At 45.3% G+C, this 25735-nt stretch overlaps 2 protein-coding genes across 8 annotated transcripts in view; both read left to right on the forward strand.

Annotated features, from left to right (window-relative positions):
• LOC120955420 (dachshund homolog 1-like) lies at nt 1–25300 on the forward strand. The gene is made up of 3 exons (XM_040376284.2): nt 1–668; nt 22652–22815; nt 25188–25300. Exons 1-2 carry the CDS (start codon nt 346–348, stop codon nt 22677–22679), a joined length of 351 nt encoding a protein of 116 aa, XP_040232218.2. The 5' UTR covers nt 1–345; the 3' UTR covers nt 22680–22815; nt 25188–25300.
• LOC120955419 (CUGBP Elav-like family member 2) overlaps nt 1–25735 on the forward strand; it is a 293328-nt gene that overhangs the window by 202339 nt on the left and 65254 nt on the right. The window lies entirely within an intron of this gene.

The following is a 25735-nucleotide window of genomic DNA, read 5'->3' on the forward strand; positions in this document are numbered from 1 at the left end:
GAGCACGATAGTGGCGTAGCAGGCCGCTCTCACGCCGCTAGTGTGTGCATTCCTGGCGTGTGCGCGCACTATTTTGTTCAAGTCGCGATCGATCGATCGAGCAGCTGCATGCACACAAAACGTGTATGCGTGTGTTTGTGCGCGAAAATCTAATTCCAATTGCAATTGTTCGGTGCCGAGAACGTTAGTGCATTTTGTTAAGTGATCGATCGCACGTTCCAGTGGGTGTGTGTGAGGGAGCGCATGTTCCAGTAGCCTAGTTCTGGAAGTCGTTGTCATCGACTGTGTTGGTGGTGGGCTGCAGCTGTATAAGTGATCTGAAACGGAAACGACGACAGAGTTCTGATGAATCAAACGGCAACGGCAACGGCGGCGGCAACGGTGGTGCATTACGACGAGTTGACATCACCGCCCCTGCTGCACTTCTACGGAGGTGGTGGTGGTGGTGGTGGGGGCGGTGGAGTTGGCAGTAACAACCTGCCGGATGTAGCAACTTCGATTGCGGCCGGCATTGCACAACAGCACCGACTGCTCGGTACCACTGCGTCCGTAGCACCAGTTCCAGCAACTCCAACGTCAGTGGTACCGGCGGCCATTTCTTACACCGAGACCTCGCCATCTCAATCACCATTGTCATCATCATCGTTGTCATCTTCGTCCTGTGTCGAGTGAGTGTGAGATCCCCAACCTTGTGGGGATGTGTGCGGGATGATCATGTGATCTTGTGTGTCTGCGTGTGTACATTAAGCATTCTTGAAGGTCCTGTGTGAGCTCGTCGTGATCCATACATTCACAAAATTTCTTGTAGTTCCCTTGCTGGAACTCTGCCATAGAAAAGTCACCCTTATTACGTACTTGCTGCACGTCGTCGTCGTCAACAGCCACAGACCGGACGTTGAAACAGAAGAAGGGGGAGTGCTATCGACACTGCTGCGGTGGTGTGCCTCACGCACCTCTGCAAGGGAATGTCGAAAGCCGAAGCGATCGCTTGCGCGACAATGTCATTTGAATTTGAAATTACTCCTGGAACACAGCAACGCGCCGCCCTGACCGTCGTACACAGCGACTGTGTTTGCTGAATGCGTGTGTGTTTGTGCAGAGTTTGTTCTGCGTCATTCGGTGTCTTCGGATACTTCTGGAGTATGCCCGTGGCAGAGTTCCAGAGGATTGATGTTGGCTTTACGCTTCCAATCTCCAAATCTGATGTTCCCTGAGAGAGGAGGATGTCCACACCGTGTGCTGGGTCGACTTGATTAGCGCCCGGGTCTTTAGTGTTGCTGATGCGCATCGAGTTCCAACCCGCTCCGATGTCCTCTTACACCTCCACGAGCTCCAATAGTTCGCGAGGTGGTAATTGGAGCTGTGTTTAACAGATCGGTCACGAGTTTTAGTGTTTTGTGTCCAACCTTCTGGGGCGGCTATCCGGTGAACAAGTGTAGAGTGCCTGCATGCATGCTCTCACTGCCCCCCCCCCCCCCCCCCCCCCCCACATGGCAAGAGACGATGTGTAGCACCAGTGAGGTCCGAGTAAATAGGCGGTAAATGGACGTGTTTTGTGCTTGACTGCAAATGGAACAGCAACACTGATTAGCATCAGTGGTTCGTCAATATGCAAAGTGTCACGTTTTCAGCTGCATGAAGCGTTGGACGGACGTTTTGCGTGAAGTTGAAGACATCTCTAGGCCTTTTTGGATATCCAAGACAAGCAGAGGCCGACTTGAAAGAGGTACTAGTACGTAGGTACTAGGTAGAGTTTCAGGTACTCTCTGCTGTATTTCAATACATTGGAAATTGGTTTCTAAACACACTCTGTACAACTTATTCACTTGCAAAGCTTGAACTTTCAATTCCAAAATGCGAAATGTCTTCGCTTCTGGAATGAAAATCTTTCTTCACACATTTTTCCAGAAGATTTCAAAATGAGGTCAATTATAAAAAAAGGTCTTGTGACGGCAAGAAAAACGCTTCTTGGCTGGCAACAGCAGTATCAGTTCAGTTGGCCGCGGGACCCCAACAAAAACCCTCCCGAAACGAAACGCAGACAATTTCACGGCCCATTGGATCGATTATGGGTTGTGGGTTTGGGTGCTGCTGCTGCTGATGCTGCTGCTGTGTGCGCGCGCTATTGCCACTGCTATTTCTGCTCGTGACGACATTGTACGGCTCATTCTGTGTGTTCTTTTTTTCGTTTTCTTGCTGGTGTGATGTCTCCTCCAGCAGCAAGACAGAAGCTGCCCTTCCGTTTTCGTGCTGCAGTAGTGTGGTGGCGGGTTAAGATCACTTTCCACTCAAATTTCCAACGGGTCAACTCCACAAGCGGGTGGTAGTCTGGGATGGGCTGTCTGCTTGTGTGTGTGTGTGTCTACGGATGGTGGAAAACCACCGCGTACCAGACGTGCGTCCGGAAAAAGCGCTTAAAACAGCAAATCAGCAGCAGACAGACGGGTGTGTGGTGAGGTCACGGAAGGGTTCTCGAACCGCCCACCCGCAGCGCATTTTCCATATTTTCTTTTCGCAATCGATTCCACCAGGCTCTGGCGGTTTGGGTGGGTTGGTGGGCCCACCAGTGGGCGTACGCTGCTCGGACGCGCTTCCACAGGCCACAAGAGCGAGCTGCCAGCCGCATTATGAGGGAGAATAAATCGTATTTAATGTTGGCATTTTGGGTCTCGTACGACTCGGGCAATTTTCCTTTTTTTTCTTTTTTTTTCTTTTTCGGGACGAGCGATGGAGTCCATTTATTGGAATAAAAATTCAAAAACAAACTTCTCATGTTTGTGCACCGCCCTTGGGAGGAGTTGCTGTGTGTGCTTTGGGGATGAAGAAATTGGGATCCTAAAAATAATACCATCGCTCGCGAGAGCAAGGAGACACCAGTGGCATAAGTTACGATCGAAGGGAGGCAGAACAGCCAGAAGGGAGAAGGGAGGGTGTCGGAAAACTCATCCATACACACTTTACGTTTCCGATTCCGCCTCTTCCGCCACCATTAAGACGACTGTCTGCGAATAAAACCAAACCAAAATACAATAATCACAACGAAATCTGAGATCGCTTTTTAGTAGGACGCGCTACAGCGAAGGACGCGGGAGTGAGACGTATGGTCGATTTTCGCGCTTCGTTGGTAGTGGAGCAGCCGGCCGCCCAGTGGTCGCTGTCCTCTCTGACGATGACTGTTTTGCTATGATGTTCAATTTTGTGGAAATGAATGGAAAGTAAATAGCGCCTGGCGTGGTGTGGTGGTGGTGCCCATCTCGAGTAGAGGACGTTCTCTCCGTGTCGCATGGTGCGGTAAATATTATTTTTACTTTCCGGCGTTTTTGTTTTAAGAAGAGCACAGCACGCCGCTGCTGCTGCTGGCACGTTAATTCCTAGACCGCGTTTTTTTTGTTTACATTCGCTTAATTTTGTTCCGGCTTGACCTTCCCGAATTTCCCCGCGAGTGCAGGTTACGCATGATGGAAAGCTTTTCGCTGGATGATCAAGAGCCAGGGCGGGGAGGGGTCTGGTTCTAATGTTTTATTTTATTAGGATTTTCGGGGAAATTTGTTAGAAGGGAAAGCAAAGCAAAAAAAGTAGCGCCGATAGAAACTTAATTAAAAATAGAAAATGGTTTTTCATGTTTAAGACCATTTTCAATCATCTACCTTCAAACGTGCGTTTGAGCCAATCATGTTTTATGTGTTTCTGTGCATTGATTTATGTGGCGTTTGTTTATGTTTTTTTTTTTTTGCTCATTTGCCGCGCAAAGCAGAAAAACCAAACTGCTGCCACTGAATTAACTCTTTCGCCGATGATGAACCCCTCGGGCGTTTAAAATCTGTAACTCACCGTCGGCCGGCGGCTCAACCGGCGACCGTAAATTAATTGAGAGGAAACACTTTTATGAGATTTGTTTAAGGTTCGTAAAACACACTTCTCTGTGCTACACACACACACAGCAAGTCGTCAAGTAAAAGACGGCACTGGGCTATGTCTTCTTCGGACCGCCCGGCAGCTTCTGTTTGAAATTATGCATTACCGTTCATTACTGCTGCGTTGCGAGAAGTGGGTCATGTGTATATTAACCTATTAACGCGGCAAGGCAACAAAACAAAAATTGCACGCTCACTATAAACCTAGAAACGGAATACTGAGTAAGTGTACTCAGGTTCTATTGGTCGGTTTCAAGTGGATCGGCTTTGTGTACGCGATGCTAGTTGTTGCGTTCTTGTGCTTCTCAGCTATCACCGACACAAGCATCTTCTGTCTATCAGCTCGCTCCGTCGTTGTCGCGTTGTCCTCAATTGTGTATGCAAATTTTCCGTGCCAGCTTTATTTTCCCAGCCCATTAGATGTAGTCGCGGGCTTTAATCGCTGCACACGGTGCGCTTACCACTGAGTAGCGCTTGCTGTGCTAGTGTTTGATATATGTGCGTGTGGGTTTGATAGTGAAGCGTCTGTCTAGCTTTGGGTCCAAAGGTAGTGGTGGAATCTTTTTCAACGGCAAGTAAGCAAATAGCGAGGGACTGTCAGTACGTGCTATTGAGCGTTCAAGGAAGGATAACGTCAATAGATGTGTGATAAGTTTAGAGAGAGAGAGAGAGGGCACCGGAAAGTGAGTGGACACACCTTGGGAGTAGAGTATGTTAACAAAGATCACGATTGAAGTGGATGCGGCATTAACCTGTTTGAAGAAAGGAGTGTCTTCAGTTGTAAGCAAACCTCTCTTGATACCTTGTTGTGTTCGAGCTGAACACAATGTTTCCAAAGTTATGAAAATGGTATTGTAATGCCTTTCCTGATGCTTAACAGTGCTTTCCAGGAGTTCTCATAGTTGTGGGAAACTTTATAGACTCTTTCTTACATGAAATGAACTTATTGTAATGGGAATTGTACTCTCCAGCACCCTTGTTGGACAGATGCAATAGGAATTTCCAACGAGCCTGTCTAAAAAGGGTGCCATAGATCCAACGTATGAAGTTCACTTCCAATAGGAAAGAGTCTAGGAAGTGTCCCACAACTATAAAAACCTCTGGAAAACCCTGTATCAAAAACATTAAAATTACGCCTGAATGTATGCAATACGCGCTGCAGAATTGGCTTATTAGGACCATGGTTAAGATTTGCCCAATAATTCGGTTTATTTTGGGAAGAAAAAGTGACCTAAAGCCATAATGGTTGAATTCGTCGGCTTTTGCGATTCATTTTGTTTGTATTTTAACAAATTTATTTATTTTTTAGAACTTTGTTATGATCGAAATAATATATTCCTACTTTAATAACATTTCAATCCACACCACAACTTACAAGAACGGTGCGAACGGCTGGCAAGCGATATGAATATGCTTGAAATATGCCGTTCCGATCGTATGCAAATACTGAGATCGTTCCCTCTCATGCGGGGGACGTGTTGGGAGGGTTTTTTTTTTTTTTTTTTTTTTGATGCACTCATGCACTTCGTCGAATCCGTAATGGATGAGTCGCAAAACGCATCAAGCGCGAAGGGTGTGGTATACACGCCATGCCCCATCATCATCGCCATGCCCTAGTAACATGCATCCGTCAATGTCTGCATCGGTTGTGCACCCGGTGAGCGGAAAATGTGAGAGTGTGTGGGTGATGCTGCATAATTGTAACATGTGTACTTGTGTGTGCGTGTATGTGCGCCAGCGAATCAACAGTGAACGTTATGATTTGGCAGCAGCATATCTATCAGTCGGTGGTTTGAGATTTTATGACATGCTAAGGCGACGCAAATCGCTGGGCTGGGGGTGATGGTTATGCAAGAAAAGCGGGAAAATGAACCAACAAAAAAAAGCGTTATCGTGTGCCAATTCATGGAGCATAAAAAATCAAAACAACATTCAAATCGGAGCGTTTTGCTCTGTCTCTTTTATGCTTTCTTTTTTGTGGTTGGTTCGTACCTTCTAAACCTCTTGCTATTGTTTTGCTGCCCAGTGTGCTACACAATGCTTCGACTGTCGCGATCGTCGCAATCGGTTGCATCCAGAGAGCTTCTCCACACTGTTGTGCTGTGTGTGTGTGTCTAACTTTTGCTTTTTGCCTCACAAATGCGGAATGATGCATTTTTTTTCTTCTAGCGCTACCGGTTTACTCCACCGGGAAAGGTAAATTCACCTGCCTTAGAAGAAGCGTTACAAAAGCCCCCCGGTTGAGGGAGAGATAATGGGTGGTAAACCGCGACCAACTCAACCCGCACAAAACTCCCTCGCCTCTATTGGGATTCACCAGTATGGCGTTTTTTTTCTGTGTTATTACCGTGCATAATACACTGTTAGCGGGTTAGCAATGCGTTCGGATTGTTGTTCGGTAGGTTGGTGTCTTTTTCCCCCCTCCCGCTCTACCGTCTTTCGTTTTTATGCTATTGTTGTGGTCGGTCGTTGTGGTGGGAACAATCGGTTCGCTGTGGAGACTGTGCGAGAGAGAGAGAGAGAGAACGGGGAGCACACGGTTACCTATTTTATGCTGGCCGGGGGCCTCGCCGGGTCGTGTGTTATGTCACATTTCCGCTTCTTCGCGGGCAATTTCTATAGCGGCACGGCAGCCCTTATTAATTTCCTCACTGACTGGGGCCCATCCAACTGTGACGATGGAGCGGAAGGGCTGTGTGGGGTATAGTAAGTAAGGGCTGGTAAGAAGAATGGTGCGTTACATGTAAATTTTGAACAAGGTAAAACATGGTTTTCCGATAAGAAATGTTGAGTTTAAAACAAATTTTTAGGCGACTCAATAGAAGAAGACACACTGCAACTGTTGTTCCTCACTAAATCAGTTCCTCTTCTTGAGATGGACGGTAAAAACGATGATTTAAGCAGGCATTTAATCGTCCGCCTGAGGTCGTCCGCAATGCAACATAAAGCAACTATTTTAGTGGCCTTTTTGCGTAACCGCAATTTGAATGATAGTGAGAGAGAGAGAGAAAGACTCCGCCGCCGCAAAACTTTCGCCATTCGGTATGGAAGATACTTACTGCGTCGTCTTTCCGTTCCTTGCGTACTTAGCTTTAGTTCCAGCGAGGAGGAGGCAAAGTTGCAGACACACGGGGCTGGGGTTGGCAGTGCTATTACTTACGACAACGACTCAACGGTGGTGGTTTGTTTGTGTATGCCGCACGCATAACTGGTACCGGCCTACCGACCATCAATTTCATGGCACTGGTTGTTGTTGTTGGGTCTATTGCGCTCATTGCGACAACTTTGGAGTTGGTGCGGCAGACGCAGTACTGTGTCTCCAACGCACACGGAATATCTCTATGTTTTTTGTATGCACGTGTCTGTGTGTCTGTGTAGTGTGCAATGTTGATAAAGAGTTTAACGCTGGTGGCAAACCCTGAGCAAACGTCTCCGGTGTGCAAAACCGCAAAATATGGCGCGCTGCGCTTGTGTATGTAAATGCCTGGTGCCTGGTGCCTGGTGCCTCTTTCATTACCTGGCCGTCTTAATTGAAGCAAAAAAAGGGAAGACAACCGTGGACCGCGTAGAAGAAGTGGGGGAGTTTTCACTTTTTTCCTTCTTTCTAATTTACTGTGACAATAATATGAGCCTGCAGCAGAGCTCCCAGAGAGAGCAAGCTCTGAACTCATCCGCTCGTGCAGGTCCCCAGCGGAACTCGCGAGCCCCGTAGGGGCTGTTTCTGTTTGCCAGAGGGCAATATGGTTTTCTATATCTCTTTAAGTTACACGCTAGCCAGTTGGCAGCTTAATATGACTAAGCTGTGCTAGGGCTATATCGTTGCATAGTAACGAAAAATGATGCGGGAAGAGGGAGTGCTTTATGCAACTTACTGTGCACGAACGAAGATCGAAGATAGCGGCGCGTTCAGTTGCTAATTGCTCTCAATCAGTGGTCGGCACTAGCCGAGCAGTATAAACTCCTAATTGAATTGTGTTTTTATTGTTTTTTTCTTCAAATTTTGGTATAATTTTGAAATAATCAGTAATTATCCATAAATTACTGAGCGTATCCATAAATCGTCAACTCGTACGACTTAACAACATGCCCGTCATGGGTTCAATCCCCAAATAGACCGTGCCGCCATACGTAGGACTGACTATCCTGCTATGGGGGGGAATCAATTAGTCACTGAAAGCCAAGCCCACAAGTGGGTACAGGCAGGCTTTGACCGACATCAGTTGTTGAGCCAAAGAAGAAGAAGAAGATCCATAAATTACGTAACGGCTTTCATGTACATTTATGACACGTTTTAGAATCTTCCATCCCCTCTATGTGGAACACATGTCATTCCAGAAGATGCATGCTCGATCCACCTGTGAGCGTTACGTAACGCATGGACGATCCCTTTTATTGATAGATTGATTTTAAATATTATCAACATATTGTTTAAATATTATCAACATATTATTGTTGCTTGTCGACCACTGCTTTTTTTAAACGATCTTCGCTTTTCAACAACAGCGACATTTGATTGACACACGATAGAAAAACTGATACACTCATCAGCATGACGGTGTGTTGTTTTTTAACTGTTTTTCAACGCCAAACGTCTCTCCTGTGTGGTCTCGCACCATCCGTCCAAAGAGGCGGGTGGCCAACTTGCACTTGGCTGACAAAAGTCGGCAGCCGGTCGTAAGTAAGTGACTCTTGGAGTTGGATTTTAGCGGCTCATCCCGCGGCTTCGCTTCCCAACGGTCGACAGTTAAATGAGAGTTTGTGTGTGCGGGCTGGAAGCGTTTGTAACACCTGTCCCACACAAAGCCAACACACACACACATGCACATACATATCCTCAGAAGACCATTAAACTGAGCCACTGTACCCCGCGAGCCAGATGCACACGACGGCTCTACAGGTTGCAAGCTGTACGGAGAGAGCTGCACGGCGGTGGCACATTGCCACGAGCTGTTTTTAAGCTTTTGGGCTGGATAAGTGGAGGCAAATTTCACCGAGGAAGGTGCATGCTCGTGTACCGTGTGCAACACCGTGGTATCTGTGGTGCTATTTTGTGCTTAAGGGAATGAAGCAGATAAGCAGACCACCAGCTTGCTGGTCGTCTCTTACGGCGGGTGTCTGTGGTACAAACGCTTGGTGCCGTGACCAGGATACTGGTGTCGGATAAAGGTTTGCTGATGACGTTCATGTATGGAGAGCGGGGGATGTAGGCAACAAACAAAAGACAGAACCAAGAACAGGGTGGTTCAGCTCAGATGTTTTGGGAAATGTTAATTAGAAATACAATACTTTTTGGTAAACTGTGGATTTGTTTTCATTCAAAGTCTAGAGTCTAGAGAAAGAGCGACTGTTATGGTCCCCCCTGTATGCGAAGTAAAACCAGCTCTGGCATGCATGCAGTGCTGCTCCACTTCTGCACTTTTGTTTGTTGTCCTTTTTACATCCTCTTTTACTGCCTCTCTCCCCACAGACAGGTTCATTACTAGCCTCAATGTATGTTGGGCTAATTTTTATCTCTCACTCACTTTGACAATGTGAGGAGGTTTTGTGGCTCTTGGGCCGTGTTAGTCACTTTCGCTTGTTGATGTGTGACGGAGGGTTTGTTTTGTTTTTGACTCTTCCACCTGCTCTGTAAACACTTTTCCCTTAATCTCTCTCTACACCTTCTGTGGATGATACACCCAGACAAGTGTGGAGACAGTTTTACAGTCGCCGCCGTCTACTAGGAGAAGAGACTGTTATTGTTATTATGACGAGATAAAGAAGTGACTGAACACCGTTCTCCCCGTTTGCGTGCTCTCCACACGGCGATAGAGTTAATTACGCTTTATGGCCGGCGGGATGTTAAGGAACTAGTGCTTAACGAAGTACGGCCACCTAGTTTTTGATCGTTTCGAGCGCTGGTCTGTTCTAGCGAAATTTCGCTTCAAACTTGACGATTCATCAACAGAAACACAAGACCTTCGTACGGGCAGGCATCATATTTCGTAATTAGATGTTTATGATAGTGTCGGTGTGTGTGTGTGTGTGTGTGTGAACTGTGAAGCAAGCGTTAAGAGCGGAACCCCTCGTGTGGTTTGGGCGTGTATTTTGCTCTTAAGTGTGCAAACAATCAAACACAAGTTTTCCCGCGCGGCGTGACGCGCGTGCTGGTGTCGTCATCTGCGTGCGTGTGCCAGGTGCTAGAATGATTTGGGTGAAGGCGAAAGGCCAAACCTCTCCACCACGACAGGTTGGACGGTGTTATTGTGTGTGTGTGTGTGTATCCAAGCGACCAGCATATTTATGCTGTCTGTCGGTTAAGGTCGGTCACCAAATGTGTAATATCATCAACAGTGGCGACGGCACACGACGAAGAAATCCCGCCATGAAATGTCCCTACCGAAAACGGGGGTCGAATAACCTTTGCGCCCTCCCCGAGGGGGAGAAGACCTAACCAACTTTCCGGAAGCAGGCATAGAAGCGAATACGCTTCCGGCTTCTGTCTTTTCTGTTGGCGAAAATTAATAACGCTGGCGAGGAACGTCTCCACACATCACCCGGAGCAACAACACCCACACTCCATACAATTCGGTTTATGAGATGTGGCTTTTGGTGTGATCTTATGGGTGGTGTGCGTACACCGACGCTCTAAAAGTTATCACAATTTTGGGGTGTTTTTCAGTAAGAAGTTGGGGAGTCACTCCGTTTGATGTTCGGTAATTAGCCGGGCGCTTTAATAACCTTGTTGGTGCGCATTTCTATGGTTATCCTTTGGGGTGTTGGGGGTTATGGTTCAAATTTCTCTCGGAGGAGTTGTGTTGCTGGTTGTGCTCTCTCTCTGCCGTGGCGTTTTCATATTCACAACCTGAGGAGCAAGAGCATAATTTTCCCGAATGCGCTAGTCATCGACAATCAACGTCACATCCTACTCACATTCCTTCTGCCACAGCATTGTTTATTTTCTGCTGAAATCGAAGGAGAGAGAGAGGGAGATGGTGAGGACGAGTCTCGAAGTGCGTACGATAATTGCATTCTCGGACAAGACCTGTTCCCTCTCACTCTCTGAAATTAGAAAACAATGGATAATGGGGAACGAGAAGACTAACGGCAAATGAAAGGCGCTTTGAAATATGAGAACACCTCACTTCACAAGCCGAGAGCTATGGAATAGTGATGGGAAAAATTAAGATTTCGTCGGAATCGATTCCGGCTAGCTCCAAAGTTGTCTGGAATCGATTCCTGATAGTAGGTCGGGAATCAGTTTCCGGAATCGATTCCGGAATCGGCTCTGGAATTGGTTCCAGAATTGGTTCCGGAATCGGATCCGGAATTGGTTCCGGAATCAGAATTAGCTCCGGAAACGAAATAGACTAAGGAATCGAAATTGCCTCGGAGTCGGATTCGGCTCCGGAATCGGATTTAGCTACGGAATCAGAATTAGCTCCGGAATCAAAATCGGCTCCGACATTCAAAACGAATTCTCATTCAATTCAAAAACTAATTCTCATTCGGAGCTAACTCCATTTCTGGAGTCAAGCCTGATTCCGTTACCGGAGCAAATTGTGATTCCCAGGTCGATTCCGAAGACGATTCTGATGCCGGAGCCGATTCCGATCCTGGAATCGATTCCGAATCCGATTCCGGAATCAGCTCTGGTTTCAACTCCGGAATCGGTTCCGGAACCAACTCCGGAATCAGCTTTCGATTTAACTCCGGAATCGGCTCCGGAACCAACTCCGGACTTGATTACGATCACGGAATCGGAATCGAGTAGGTCCGATTCAAAGCTCCCACCACTACTATGGAAGAAGTCTTTCAACGCCATCGGGGTGTACATGGTTATTTGTGGAAAGAAGCGCGCGCCATGCGCTCTTAGGCTTTAAACGGAACCGAACAACTAACTAAATGTGTGTCAGTCGACGACAAACAGCGCAGCCAGTATGTGTGTTTGCACGTTCGCAAAGTGCACTCGTCAACACCTTTTTGCCACGCCCCCCCCCTGCGATTCTTCTTCTGTCTCTTCCCATTGCCGTCGGTGTATCGTTTTCTGGAAGATGTTGTGCATCACTTCTCTTGTGGATCACTTCATGATTGTTATTAAGTTGATCGTAAAGACAGGCACAGGGTGTCTTTTTTGCTGAGCTTCTGTAAAACTTTCGCACTTTAATATGCTCAAGCGCGGTTGCTATATGTTGTACGTTGAAGTTCTATGCTGTGTAGCATCAAACGTGAACATAATTAAGCCACGGTTGATAGGCTCGTGCGCAAGATTTAATGCTCGTTTTTTGCGAGTCTCGACACTCACACATACACTTCTCGTTAGCCTTAATTACCAAAGCCTCGTTTCTTCCGCCATTTTTTTGTTTCCTGTTTTTACCAACTAAGGAGAGAAAATTAGGACACAAACTCAAGGCATAGCTTTAACACAGTTTGTGTTTGATGCAAATTTTTGTTTGAAGTTTGTGTTTTTTTTCTCTTTCTGCTTTGGTTGATTTTGCTGCTTTTGGTGGGCAATGTTTTTCATTCAATTATAAACAATCCTTGTTTTTGGTATGCTTTATTGGATTGAGATTGAATTGTATCGTCACAGGCGGAACAATTTTGCAAGAGAAGCACAAAAATCGATAATTTAATTAATTTCCAAGCGTCTTGATTAGCGTTTAAAGCGTTTTTAAGCGTACGTTTTCGAGCTTAAAGTGGACGAATTTGGTTACTTTTTGTGACATCGGTTGGTTATTAATTATTTACTGTGCCTGTGTGACCGAGGGCTGTATTTTATGACTCAATCTTTACTACTCAAGCATTTGATTTATCGCCAGCTGCCTTCACTATTCAGTAAGTGTCGAAGCGCGGGCCTCGTTAGTGCAATAAAGCAAACAATAGCAAAACGAAACAAAAGTAATGCAATATTGCATCCATTTTTGTGTTTTTTTTTTTTGGTTTTAATGACTTTACTGTTACGATGGGTTTGTGTCGAGTTCATTAAACTCTTTCAACTTCCTCGCCATTGGAACCAAACCACCGGGGGGGGGGGGGCTGTTGTGTTTGTTGCTGACCGCATAAGAAAAGTGTTGAAAAAGTGTTCTTTTGTGCTTTTCAATTGACCGTATTGTTTTCGCGCCCTCCACACACACACACACACACTCATATTTATCAACCCACTTGCAGTGCGGGGTGGAAAAGTGCACTTTTTGGGGGAGGTCCCTTGGGGACGACGAAACACACCGCAAAAAAGCGGCGAATTCACCAGCGCATATAAACCCCCTTCCGAGGTGTGGCTGAATCATGGTGTTGTGTGCTCCCGCTAAGTGGTTCTTGTCAGTCAACCAGCAAAATGTGTGATCGTAGTTTTACTGTCTGTTTTTTTTTTTTTTTTTTTTGCTGTTCCGTCTGCTGCCCACATTAAAGGATAGTGTCAAATGCAGATAAAACATTATCGGTAAGGCAACAAAAAAAAAAAAACATAAAATTGCGGTCGCTTCGAGGGTAACAAACATGTGAAATTCCATGGTAAAAGAGGCCCCAAAACCAAACCTGGTGTGTGTACACATTTTTGCCTACCGGCCTTTTTTTACACCACCCGCCCCAGTGCTCCTTAAATGCGTTGAAATTTTATGCAGCGGTTAGCAGAACAAGTGCAACAGAAAGCAACAAAAAAGAAACGAAAATGATAAATTCCCACCCAACGCCCAACCGAGAACTCTCGTCACTTTCGTGTCCTGTCTGTGCGTTTGAATTTTAGTAACAAAAAATACCGCTTTTTTGGTACAAACGAAAAAAAAGGAAACCCATCATGGTGCAAATTGGTGTGGTGAAGTACTAATTTGCATTTTTGTGTGTCACTTGAGGGGTTTTTTTTTTAAATTTATTTTTGTTTTAGTTGTGTGGAACCATATCTTCATCACGGTTCTCTGGTGCAACATGTGAAAAATATAGTGTTGAGGTTTTCTGACATAAAAAACCAGGCCTAAATATTTCCCTCTTTTTTATTGCTTTGCTTTGTGCACATGTTGGTGTGTTTTATGAAAATTTTGACAAACATTCCTCAACATAAAACCCCCCATTTTAGGTCCAATTGTATTCTTCCGGCGAGATGAGACGCGACGTGAGAGGGATATGCAATTTGGCAAACAGACTTGTTGAAATTGATGGCTTGATAATGGAATGTTGCACATACTGCTGCCAGCATGATCCATCTCGCGCACCGGAATGCGAAACATTCTTGGATTGTCGGGGGGCCCACATTATGTTTTAAGGGTCGCGGTAGAAGACGCATCTTTTTAACGAAACCCCCAATGTTGGCCCCTTCGTGTTGCCACGCGCAACTACTTACGACTTTGTGGCGTAGCCTCACTGAGGTAATAATAATGTGTGTATTTGTTCTGTTTGTGAGCGAACCATTTGTTTGCAAAACAACCTGTATGGAGAGGGTCGCGGGGGGTGGGGGAGGGTGAAGAGGAAACCAAAATCATCCCAGACGGTGCAGCCGATCTTTACGGATTCGGAAGAGGGCAATAAGTCTCTCCGGTGCGCCGTAGGTTTGAAGTGGGAGTTTTGAAACTTAAAAAAGAAGAAGAAGAAGAAGAAGAGGAAGAAGAAGAAGCGAAGTGTAATGTTTGCAAGATGTACAGGTATGTACCAACACACTGGTGGAAGACACTTGAAGTTGAAGTGGAGATGCCAAAGTTGTTCCAGCGGGTGCCTGCGCTGGTGTGCCTCCCTTCTGGTCTTGTATATGTGTCGATAGGAGGGTGTGTGTGTGTGTGTGTGTGTGTGTGTGTGTGTTTGTGTGTGGTTAATTAATCGTCAATTGTACGCTCTTGTTCAGTGCGTGAAGCGACAGGTGGCGCGGAATGGTACGGGCAAGTGTACAACAAACGTAAATCATTAGCCACCGAAGCGGTATAAACGACTGGGATTACATCAACTCCTCCTGTCGCCCGTTGGTCTGCTGTGCGTTTGTGTATTCTTTTCAGTGCTGATGCTGCACCCATCAAACAAATAGCGCTAAATCACTCAACTAAAAAAAACGCCTGACAGGAAATTAACTAACTCCTCCTCCTCGTCTTGAGGGATCGTCATCGGACTCACAAAACCTCCCTCATAATGTTTGCAGAGAGCATCTCCATTCATGAAACCGTTTTGAAATGGTTAAACTGTGGCAAACAGTCACACACGCACACACGCACAAGGGTGTGGTTTTTCATTCTTCACATGTTTCGTTTTGATATTGGAGCGGTAGCAGTGATTTGTGTTGGGAATGAAAAGCATTTTACCAAATTAGCAACATTCGTTTTCATCTGACATACCCCGTTGTGGGTGGGATACTGCTATTGGGGGAGGCACGGCGGCGGCTACCTAATCCGAGTAAAACCACCTGTCAACCAGCTGACGACGATATGAGTTATTTTAAGAGCTCGGGATCGGGTTTGAGGAGAGAACTCGGCTCTTGTCATAGCAGATTTCATTTGATCCTCATCTTCACAATATATTTTCATTAAATTTTCATAATGCCTGATTAACATGCGTTAAGACTAAAGATCAATTTAGACATTGGGTGAAATCGAATGCAAATTTTGTTTGTTTTTTTTTTCATTTTTTTTCAATCGTGGTTCCAGAATATTCAATTCTCCAACTTTTGAGACCGTAAAACATTTTGAAATAATGAATTATTTTGTTTTATAAAATTACTTTAAAGACATTAAAACTTTGTTACTTTTGAATAAAATTTGATTGGAGAATGTAAATATCATGCATCATTCTACAGTATTCAAGAAAAACTACATATTTACACCAGCATCACAACACTCCCATGTCGTGCGACATCGCGTTCGTGTTGCATCCACTGCATTTTGTTGCACGGTGAATGCACTGCAACGCTTCAAAATGCAACCTTGTATGTGTGTGTGTCTGTGTGTGCTGTCGTGCTTGTTGCTGTGTGTGCATACTCGAGTTTTCACACAGCACACGGCGGTGTCACCTTGAACGAATGCTTTCGGAAGCTTCCGATCGGGCTCTGGGGCAGGTTTCATCTACTACAGTGTGTGATGGCGTCGTACTGGGGGAGCAAAGCACACCACGAGGCTATCAATTGTATTTTTATGCACGGTTGTACCTTTACTCTATCACTGTAGCTTTACATTCGGCTACAAAGCATGTGTGGCGCTGCATGCCCTCTCACTCTCTGCAGGCTCCAGCATACACACTTCCACCGGGTGGCTATGCTTTTGACGTAGATGATTTTACTATTCCATTCATCATCGGAGCTGGTCGGAGCGAAAGGCGAGCAAACCGGTTCACTCTACCAACGTTGCTTTACTCGTTCATATTCGAGATCGAAAGCACCACCACGCGAAGACCACGACGACGGACGACGGAACGCGTGATGTAAGCGCGGCAAACTGCATTCATGTCGTCAGCGTCGGTTGCGCTAGCTTTACATGACGGATCGCTAAGATACGGGCGAAAGAAGGAAGATGAAGTGAGCGGGAACCGCGTTATCGGTTAAAGTTTATGTGTGGATGAGGAAAAAACATGCGCTTTACAAGATAAAATTCATGTTTACTTCATGTGTTTATTTTAAGACGTATTCAAATAATTGCATAATGAATAATTTATGAAGCATTTGTATGATGCTCCGTTCAAATTTTCGATTTATTTATGTATGTTGAATAACTAACTTTTTTTTTTAAGATATGTACTCACCAAAAAATCAATATATTTGTCGTCTTTTGATCCCACTCTTGAAGCTTCTTCTCTACGTGCCCCAGCGAGAGATGGTGCGTGTGCAGCATGACGTTTTCATCGATTTGCCTCCCGAAAGTCAACTGCTCTCTAAGCATCCATCGCACGTAAACACCCATACACACACACTCACTGGCATCATTGCCAAGTGGAAGTCAAATTGCGTAGGTCATCAATTCGAAACGATCAGGAACGAACGAGAGGCTGCGTGTGTGCGATGCGTTTATGCTGTGTATGTTCGGTTCCTCTCCCCTTTTGCTTAGGGAGAAAGTGGATGAAAACCCGCACATAACCCACCGCTATGCATCGGCGTCAAACGAATGCGAAGAAATGGAGAGGGCAATGCAATGCTTCGCTCCTCCGGGCTCTCTAGCACTATTGATTGCTGATTTATTTATTTTTGCTTCCCTCGGCTGCAGCCAGCCAGTCAGAGCCCCCGAGGGAAGGACAAGCTCAGGCAGCAGCATATCGGGGAGCTTGTGGCCTGGTCTGTGTGTGCGTGTGTCTGGTTGGAGCATCATCTTTTTGAAGATGTTTTAACCAACCAGCCAGTCAGAGAGTGAGCCAGACTGGCCCGCCAGCAATCGACGGGAATGAAAGTGGATGGGATCGGTAACCCATCCTCGGGTTCAGTGTGTGACAGTAGAATCAATATGGCTAATGTGTGTGTGTGGCAAGAAAAGAGGGTCGATGAGGAGAGAAGAAGCCGTGTCTGTATGTCATCTGTTGGTTGAGTTTTATTTCCTTGTTTTCCCCGTCCCGACTCAGCAAATGAATTAGAAGATGTCACAAAGGAGAAGGATCCGTTCGGTGTGCTCATTTTAGTGTGTATGAATTTTAAAAGCACACACATGTCGAACGCATTCATTGGATTCTTACACACTATTAGTAGACTTGTTCGTTTCTTATGGGAAAAGTGCACTTGCATTTGCATGCAAAATTGTATTCCCATTGACCGAGGGAAAAAAACATGTTGGAAAAAGGGTTCAACTATAAAAATGCAAAATCTAATAGGAATCTCTTCCCAGCAACGACTGATAAAAGTGTAAAAACAAGTTTTTTGTTTGCGCTGGTGCAACGTTTTACGCTGACAAAACCTTTCTTCAACCGGCTGCAGCACAATCAAAACCCGCACTTTTACTGTCAGTGCAGTTCACACATGCACACACACACACACACACACACACACACACACACACACACACACACACACACACACACACACACACACACACACACATGCGTCATTTCCTTTTCTTCTTCCACCGCGTAGAATGTGTCGCGTTTTTTCGCCCAACACCGATCTCAACGGTTGTGCCGTCCACTGTTGTCACAAGAACTGCTGCGCCACCGTGCACGGATGGGGGAAAATGCAACAAATTTTCCCGCCCCACCATGTCTGGGTATGCAGCCAGCAGCGGCAACGGAATGCTCCCCCACCATTACACCCCCCTGCCCGTGGCCATCTTCAGCCAGTGATGGGGAGGGAGATGTGCTGACTCAATTTATCTGACGCGCGTTTTCGCGTTCGATTGGCGGGTTGAGTGTATCGTCACGATCTTGTGCAAATAAAATTCTGATGAGCGAATGGGAAACTGCGCACCGCGCGCATCCTTTTGCACCAAGGAATGCCAAGAGTAGTTGTCAGCGTACAATGGATCGCGTGGTGTATCATTGAACTCTCTCGCACTTTCGAGCAGCTCGATGTTTGAAATATGTTTGAACATGTGAAGAAGTGAAATTGACTGCGCTTAATAGGGAAACGAGTTTATTGCGCTTTGCACTCCCGGGCGTGTAATGGGTCGGGAAAAAGGGGTAGGTGACTGTGATGGAACAGCTTTTTTCCCTTTTTTGCGTTGCTGTGGATGCATTTTTTGTCGCCTGGGGGTCTTTTTTTTTCTTTCTCCCCTATCAAATTGTCATCCGTCACTCACTTGCAGTGTTTGATGGGTTTTTTGGATGGTGCTTTGATACTTTCGCACTGATGGTTGGCATGCATCGTATTACACTACTCCTCGATTGGTTTGGGATCTGAGAAAAACACTCTCGGAAAAGCTGTTTTGTGCTTATTTTGTTTGCGTAAATTGGGCTCTTCTCTTGAACAGTGGAGGACAGCGGATCAAACAACGTGCAACAACCCCTCGATGAACTCATTGATGCGTGGAAAATAAATTATGACTGGACGGATTTATTTCAGCTGACTGGTTTTTGCGAGGCTCTGAGGCTGGTTTGTTTGACTAGTATTGATAATTAGCAGTTGACTGTCGTGCTGTTGTGGTGTCGATTGGAGCAGCAGCGTTCCCGTTTGTGAAATGACTAAAAATAATTTAATTTACATTCATCGAGCGTGTGTTTCAAGTTTTGGAAGCGAGGGGAATCAGGAAGCAAAGGCGAGGGTCATTTTATTATGATTTCGATCTCTAATTAGTGACAGATTGTAGCGGGATTGATACTTTGCTCTCTGGCTAATTGATAAGCAGCGTGAGCTTTTAATTACTGCTGGTTGCAAGGGAGAGCAAAGGAGGACACACGTGCGGTCCTTGGTTTGATGTATTTAATGGCTGGAAAAATGTGGTCGTTGGTGTGGCATTATCATCATTAACTGCTACGGGATATTTCGTGATTGTATTGTCAGCTTCTAATTCTGAGTTCGTATCATAAGTTGGATGCATCTGGATTAGTGATGTGCTCTCTGGAGCACACACCCACTGCTCCTATCCGACTCCGACTATTGTTAGTCCGATTCCGGCTCCGGCAAAATGGGAACCATTAGTTTCGCGAAGAATCGGAGTCGTAGTTGTCTGTATCGGAGCCGTTCGGAGTCGTTCGGAGTCACCGGGAGACGTCCGGAGTCGTTCGGAGTTGCCCGAAATCGATCGGAATTGGAATCGGTCCGAGTCAACTGGAGCAGTCCGGAGCAATGTGCTTGTGATCAGGCATTTCATTTCGTAACGTTTTTTTGTCTTTCACTTTGCGCGTACATTTCGTTTAAAGACCTTTGTTTCGAAGGCCGACTCTGGACTCCAGACGACTCCGACTCCGGACGACTCCGACTCTGGATGACTCCGGATGACTCTGGACGACTTCGGGCGATTCCAGGCAACTCCAACTCCGGGCGACTCTGGACGACTCTGGACGACTCGAGACGACTCTGGATGACTCTGGACGACTCTGGAGGACTCTGGATGACTTTGGAGGACTCTGGACGACTCTGGAGGACTCTGGAGGACTCTGGACGACTCTGGATGACTCTGGACAACTCCGAAGGACTCTGGACGACTACCTCATGGCGTCTCCGGAAAATGTTGGGTGGATCTACTTTTCGGAGTCGATTCTGAAATTATTGGAGTTGGATTGGAGTTTGATTGGAGTTGACGTCGGATTTTTGTCAAGTTTATTTAATACTAATTTGGATACATTCTTGTGGGAAATAAGTTCTCGCAAGGAATTGAAGCGTTTAGCTATTATAAGATTATCTCAACCCATGTTTCATGGGCATGGATATCCGGTGTTATTTGAATGATATAATCAAGACATCCTAAAACTTGACGTAGACTGACTTGGCTTTTAAAAAAGATACTTAAAAATAACCAACGACGTCAAACGAAACAGAAAATTGCAAAACACTTCAACATGCATTACAACATCGTTTATGGGATGAATATCAAGTAATATAACAGATTCTTTACGGAATATTGCGTAACAACTACCCCTTCAATGTTATACTATTCCATTTTCACTATCCATCAGCGCCCGAGCGGGTCAATTGGTAAGGGTAAAGTATTCTTTTTAACGCAAACTAGGCCTGCGTATCGATCGTTAAGTGTTTGGCACCCCTTCTTTTCGCCTGGTAAGGTGTGTGGTGTTACGGTCGCAGTGCTAATCAAACTCCACTTCTTCCCGCCTGCAAACATTCCACACAGACATCCAGTTATCTTGTTCGCAGCAGCATCCGTCACGTAGTATTGATTTTCTGTAGCACACAAAAAAAGTAGACTCTGCACTGCTCTGGTTATCGCCAATGCGAGCCACATCCTAAAATTAGCACCTTCTTTTCGTGTGATACTTTGACTAGCGGCAGCCACACAACAACAACAGCTCGATCGTGTTGAGGTGCGGTGGTAGGATGAGATTGGTGACCAGATTCTGGGCGCTCGGAGGCTGTGCTTATGTACCGATTACTTGTCGCTTTGTGGGGTTGTTTTTTTTGTGTGTGTGCTGTTTTTGTTGAGTTTTATAATTAGCGTCCTGATCGTAATGGAATCTGTGGTTTTCCACCAGCTCGATTTGTTCACCGTGTGTCTAACACAACAATTCCCTGTGTGTGTGTCTGTGTGCTTGTGTGTAAATGTGTGTGTGTCCTGTGCTAACCGAGCTCGTGTAACACTGTCTAATGCCATCGAATTGTCGTCGCAGATCGAATACTTAAGGCGGATATTGATGCTCGGATCGGTCGCGTCCCGGTTTGCAATCGACAGAAGAATCTTCCCTGTCCTCACCACCACCGTGTCCCCGTGTCTTGCTCCGGGTGTTCTTTACCATTCTCAACTGTTTCTAAGTGTGTTTGAGTATCGTCAGCCTAACATTAATTGCACCATTAGCTTTTGGGAACTATTTGATTTGTGTTCCTTTTGTACGTTGTCGATTTTTTGCCCCGATGTGGGGCTCTATTTTTATGCCTTTCGTGCGGCCTCGTGGTATGTGGTGACATTTTACCTCCGCCTCACCAACACACCGAAGGCTCCGGTCCGAAGAGGCGGTGACGTTGGCAGGCAAATCCAACCTACGACGACGAGAAGACTACGGCGAAGATGACAATGATGGTGATGATTAGCGAAGAAAAAGATCGCGCAGCGAAACGATCGATCGCGCGCGCTGATGATCGGGAAAAGGAGCCCCTAAAAGGTGTGCGTGTGCTTATTGCTGTGCTGCAGATGCTGTTGTACCCACCATCACCTGCTTCTTCTCCTGCTCACCGCCGGTGTGTGGCGTGCGCGGCACTGTTCGAGGTGCGCGCCTTCGGTCGGGTGTGAAGCAGTGCTCGCGGTTCATTCCACGATTTGCCGGTTCGAAGTTTGCATCGGGACGTTGCTACCGGTACAGCACCGTTTGCGCGCCCCCCCCCAAAACGAGCACAAAGTGCTTTGATTTTGTAATTTGACTTTGCGCTTCTTAAGCCATTCACTTGAGCCGCCGCCGGCGCTTGAACGAACGAAGAAACAGCGGCCGAGAGACAGAACGAAATCAAACGACAATTTGGAATATTAATAATCGTGTGTTTGTGTATTTGTGTTTTTTTTTATTTTATTTGGTGTTTGTGTTTATTTGTGTGTTTTTATGTGTACTTTGAGCAAAGGGTTACGTTACAAACTCAATTGGTGTCATTTTCTCGTTCTGTTTGTATTATATAATTTTTAATTAAATTTTCATTTGTGTAAAATTTACTTTTAATTATGCAAATGAAACATAACAAAATGATAAATTATTAAAAACCAATTTAACCACTAATTAAGAACGAAAAAATGAAACAATAATCCTTCGCTCGTTGAAAAAGAAACAAACAAAAAGAGTAGATAAGCGAATCAACCAAAAAAAGAATGTGCAAACATCAATCTGTAAAACGGTGTTTTTTATGTGCTTCTGTGAATGATTAACGATCACTGGACGTAGCCATTAAAGTGTGTGTCTCTGTGTTGTTACATAAATCAACCCATTCGAGGCGAGGGTGAAACTAAAACTGTATGTGTTTGTGTGTGTGTATAATAGATAACAAACCCAGCTCAATCGAGGATGATTCCATTCTGTGCAGTGTATGTGTGTGTGTGTTATCTAAAAATCAGACATCCCTTCTTTCTCTCCCTCGCTCTCGCCCTCGCTCTCTCTCTCTCCATTATCCTTTCGGCATTTGTTTTTCACCATTAAGCGTGCCCGTGCCGCCGGCTGTCGTTATATATTCTTTATCTATGATTTATCTTTGTCGTGTGTTAATTGAGTGTAATTTTCATCCTCTGCAGCGCCGCCGCGCCCAGCCTTTCTGTGTAGCAATCGTCACCACCACCACCACCACCTCCATCAATCTTTCTTGTGCTATTCTCTCTATCTCTGCACCGTCGTCTCTACCGAGCCATCATTATTCTGAATGTGTGATCGTGTGTTCGTGAATGTTTTGTGATATGAGGTTTGGCGTTAATGATAGAATGATTACAGCGCTGCGAAAACAAACAAAAAAAAAACAAATTATGTATCAATAGTCTCGTTTTGATCGTCGCCCGAGAGATATATGCAAAACACCCAAAATGGATTGTGCATCCAATCAAAAACACTGCTCTGAAATAGTTTCCCGATAGATCGAGAGCAGCCAGGAAACGACACATACACGCACAGAAGCGAAGAAAAAAAAAAACAAGTGCAACCGATATCAATTGTACTGTCTGGGTGGAAATGGGGTTGTGTAAAAAGAGCGGCGGTTGCGTTTTACCCCACCAATTGAGGTTGGGCGGGAAAAATGTGTCGAAAAGCGAAACGCACACTCACCTTGGGGTGAAATAAAATGCTGGAAAAATATCAATAATTCGCCCCGAAGCGAACCACATTCACACATAGACAGTGCGATAATTGTGTATCATGTGTGTTTTTTCCATGTTTTAATTTTTCCCTATTGAAGGGAAACGAAGGGCAGGGTGCTCGAAGCGGAAGAAACGTATGTGCGTGTAACACCATTGCGGGGAGGAATGTGGGGTATGTGTTGCAGTATGTTGTTAATTAACAAAAATTATCAACCGTGCGTATGATTATAATGACACATAAATCAATGTTGGTGTTCTTTCTGCTCGTCGCCACCCATCCCTACCCGTGCATAACGCTCGCGCTCGGTCTGCCGGCCGGGTTCGGGTTCGTGCGGTTTGTTGGTGAAATTTTGGTGGAAACTTTGATCTTCCTGTTGCTGTGGTGAGAACACACGGCCGTGTGCATCTTTTTTGTTTATTGTTGCTGTTCACATTAAACTGTTTCATCACACGCAGTGGCGTAGAGAGCTGGATGTGATGCTTCCTCCGCATTTTATAAAAAGAGTAACACACCAAAAAAGCTGGTGGAAAAATGAACATAATAAGCAACCTGCGTGAAAACATCTGAAATAAAGATGTATGTGATGGCTGTCGATTGAAAAAAAAAACAAAAAAATTGAAATAAATCATTCTCATCACTGATATGATACACACTACCCCCTGCGGTACAGCGAATTGTAGAGTGGATGAGAGGAGGACGTGTTTTACTTCATTTGCCGTAGCATAATTTGCCAATAATTACGTGTGTGTGTGTGTATATATTTGTGTACGTGTACGTAGCTTGGAATTGCTTCATCTCCCCCCTGCTGTGTTCCCAGCATTACTCATTCAGGACGATTTTTTTGTATGAGTGTTCATTCTGTGTCCAATCACAACACACCGTGTGATTTAATGTTTTGCACACATACGCAAAAAAAAAATCGCAACCACATTGCCTACGAAAGGGAAAAGTGAGCAAAAATCGTACTCCAATAAACAAATAAACAAACAAATAGGCACCCCCAGAGTTCGGTGCGTTGATGCTTGATGCTAGTGCACAAGCATACAGTAGAGCAGGGGAAGCTGCGTTTTGTGCGCTTTTGGTTCCGCAAACTAGTTAACAAACCACCTAAACAGATTTTTTGTGAACCCATTCTGGGGTCTGGTTACGCCGATAATTACTATCTCTACCTTCTGTCCACGCCAGACAGGCGCGAGGGCTGAATGCAGAGAAGAATGAGCGGTAATGGCAGTAATGAAACGATATGTGTAACATAATTATTTTCCGCTTACTGCTGGTAGCTAACATTACCGCAACGTGCACCAGTGCGCCATCATCAAATCAATCATGGCGTTTGTGCTTCGATCAACACAACAAAAAATCCCTTGTGCCACCACGCTCGCTGATTTAGTTTTGTATTACAATGTGCTGTATTTTCACCCGCACCCCGTCGACTCTCGAATGGTACATTTGAAATTCAACTGGTGGAAAATAAATCAAATATGGTTTTTGTAATACGAGCGTTGTCTGTGTATTCACGTGGGAGCGTTCTGGCCTGTTTTTCTAATGCTTTTTTTATCGGCTATTAATTGAATGAAAAATGATATGCACACCAACAACTCTCAAAACTCTATTCTCTCTGATGCAACATAAACGGTGCTCTGTATGTGCGTGTATGTGTGTGTGTGTTTCTGGGAAAATGTAATCAATGGTAAAATTCTAAACCACCACGATGCGCTCCTTTGGTTCCTATGTGTGCCGATGAAATCTATCGGGAACATCTGCTTGCGACGAACAAAACGTGATAAATCAATGTGTGTGTGTACAATTGCCCGTTTCGCACTGTGCTGTAAATCCCCAAATGCCAATTCCGAAATCATTTTGTTCTTTTCGGTGGGTGTTCTCATCGGTTATATCTGTTGAAATTGAATTAAAAAAAAATGTAACTACGCGTCGCGTGTGTTTGTGTGTGTGTGTGAAACAATTGGTTGAAATCATGAAAAGTCGTACAAAATCACCCAGCAGTCCATGTGGAGGAGGAGTGGGCGGCGGAGGGGCCGGAGTTGGCCCCATCTGTCCGCTGCGAAATGAGGAATCCGCCAAATCGTACCCGTCGATCAGTGCAGCCTACTGGTTGCCGGCACCGACGCCGACACCATACCAAGTGCCAGGTTAGTATTAGTTTGTTGGATGGTGTGTGCTTATTCCTATCCAGAACAAACAAGGTTGTTAAGATTAAACGCATCGCTTTTAACAAATTACATGTTCATACAAACGAGAACTCAACTAAAATCGAGAAATAACTCGCTCATCAACTTACAAGATTTGAACCCACGACAGGTGTTGTAGAAAGACGCAGCGCATGTCACAGCACCATTGGACCACTCTCATACCGTAGCGTTAAAACTTCAATATTAATCACACAAGGCACACACTACCGTTCAACACGAACCAAACACAAACGAGTGCTTAGCGCAGTCTCACTCTTCTGAAGTACATTTCCTTTTTTGGTTGCACCGGATTTGAACTGCAATTTGCCAATTGCTGCACTA

The sequence above is a fragment of the Anopheles coluzzii genome, chromosome 3, assembly GCF_943734685.1.
Source record: "Anopheles coluzzii chromosome 3, AcolN3, whole genome shotgun sequence".
In the NCBI taxonomy this organism is placed as follows: domain Eukaryota; kingdom Metazoa; phylum Arthropoda; class Insecta; order Diptera; family Culicidae; genus Anopheles; species Anopheles coluzzii.

Coding starts and splice junctions, on each gene's coding strand:
- LOC120955420 (XM_040376284.2), top strand. CDS start 346: ATGAATCAAACGGCAACGGCAACGGCGGCGGCAACGGTGGTGCATTAC. Junction 669..22,651: donor TCATCTTCGTCCTGTGTCGA/GTGAGTGTGAGA, acceptor CATCCTCTGCAG/CGCCGCCGCGCCCAGCCTTT.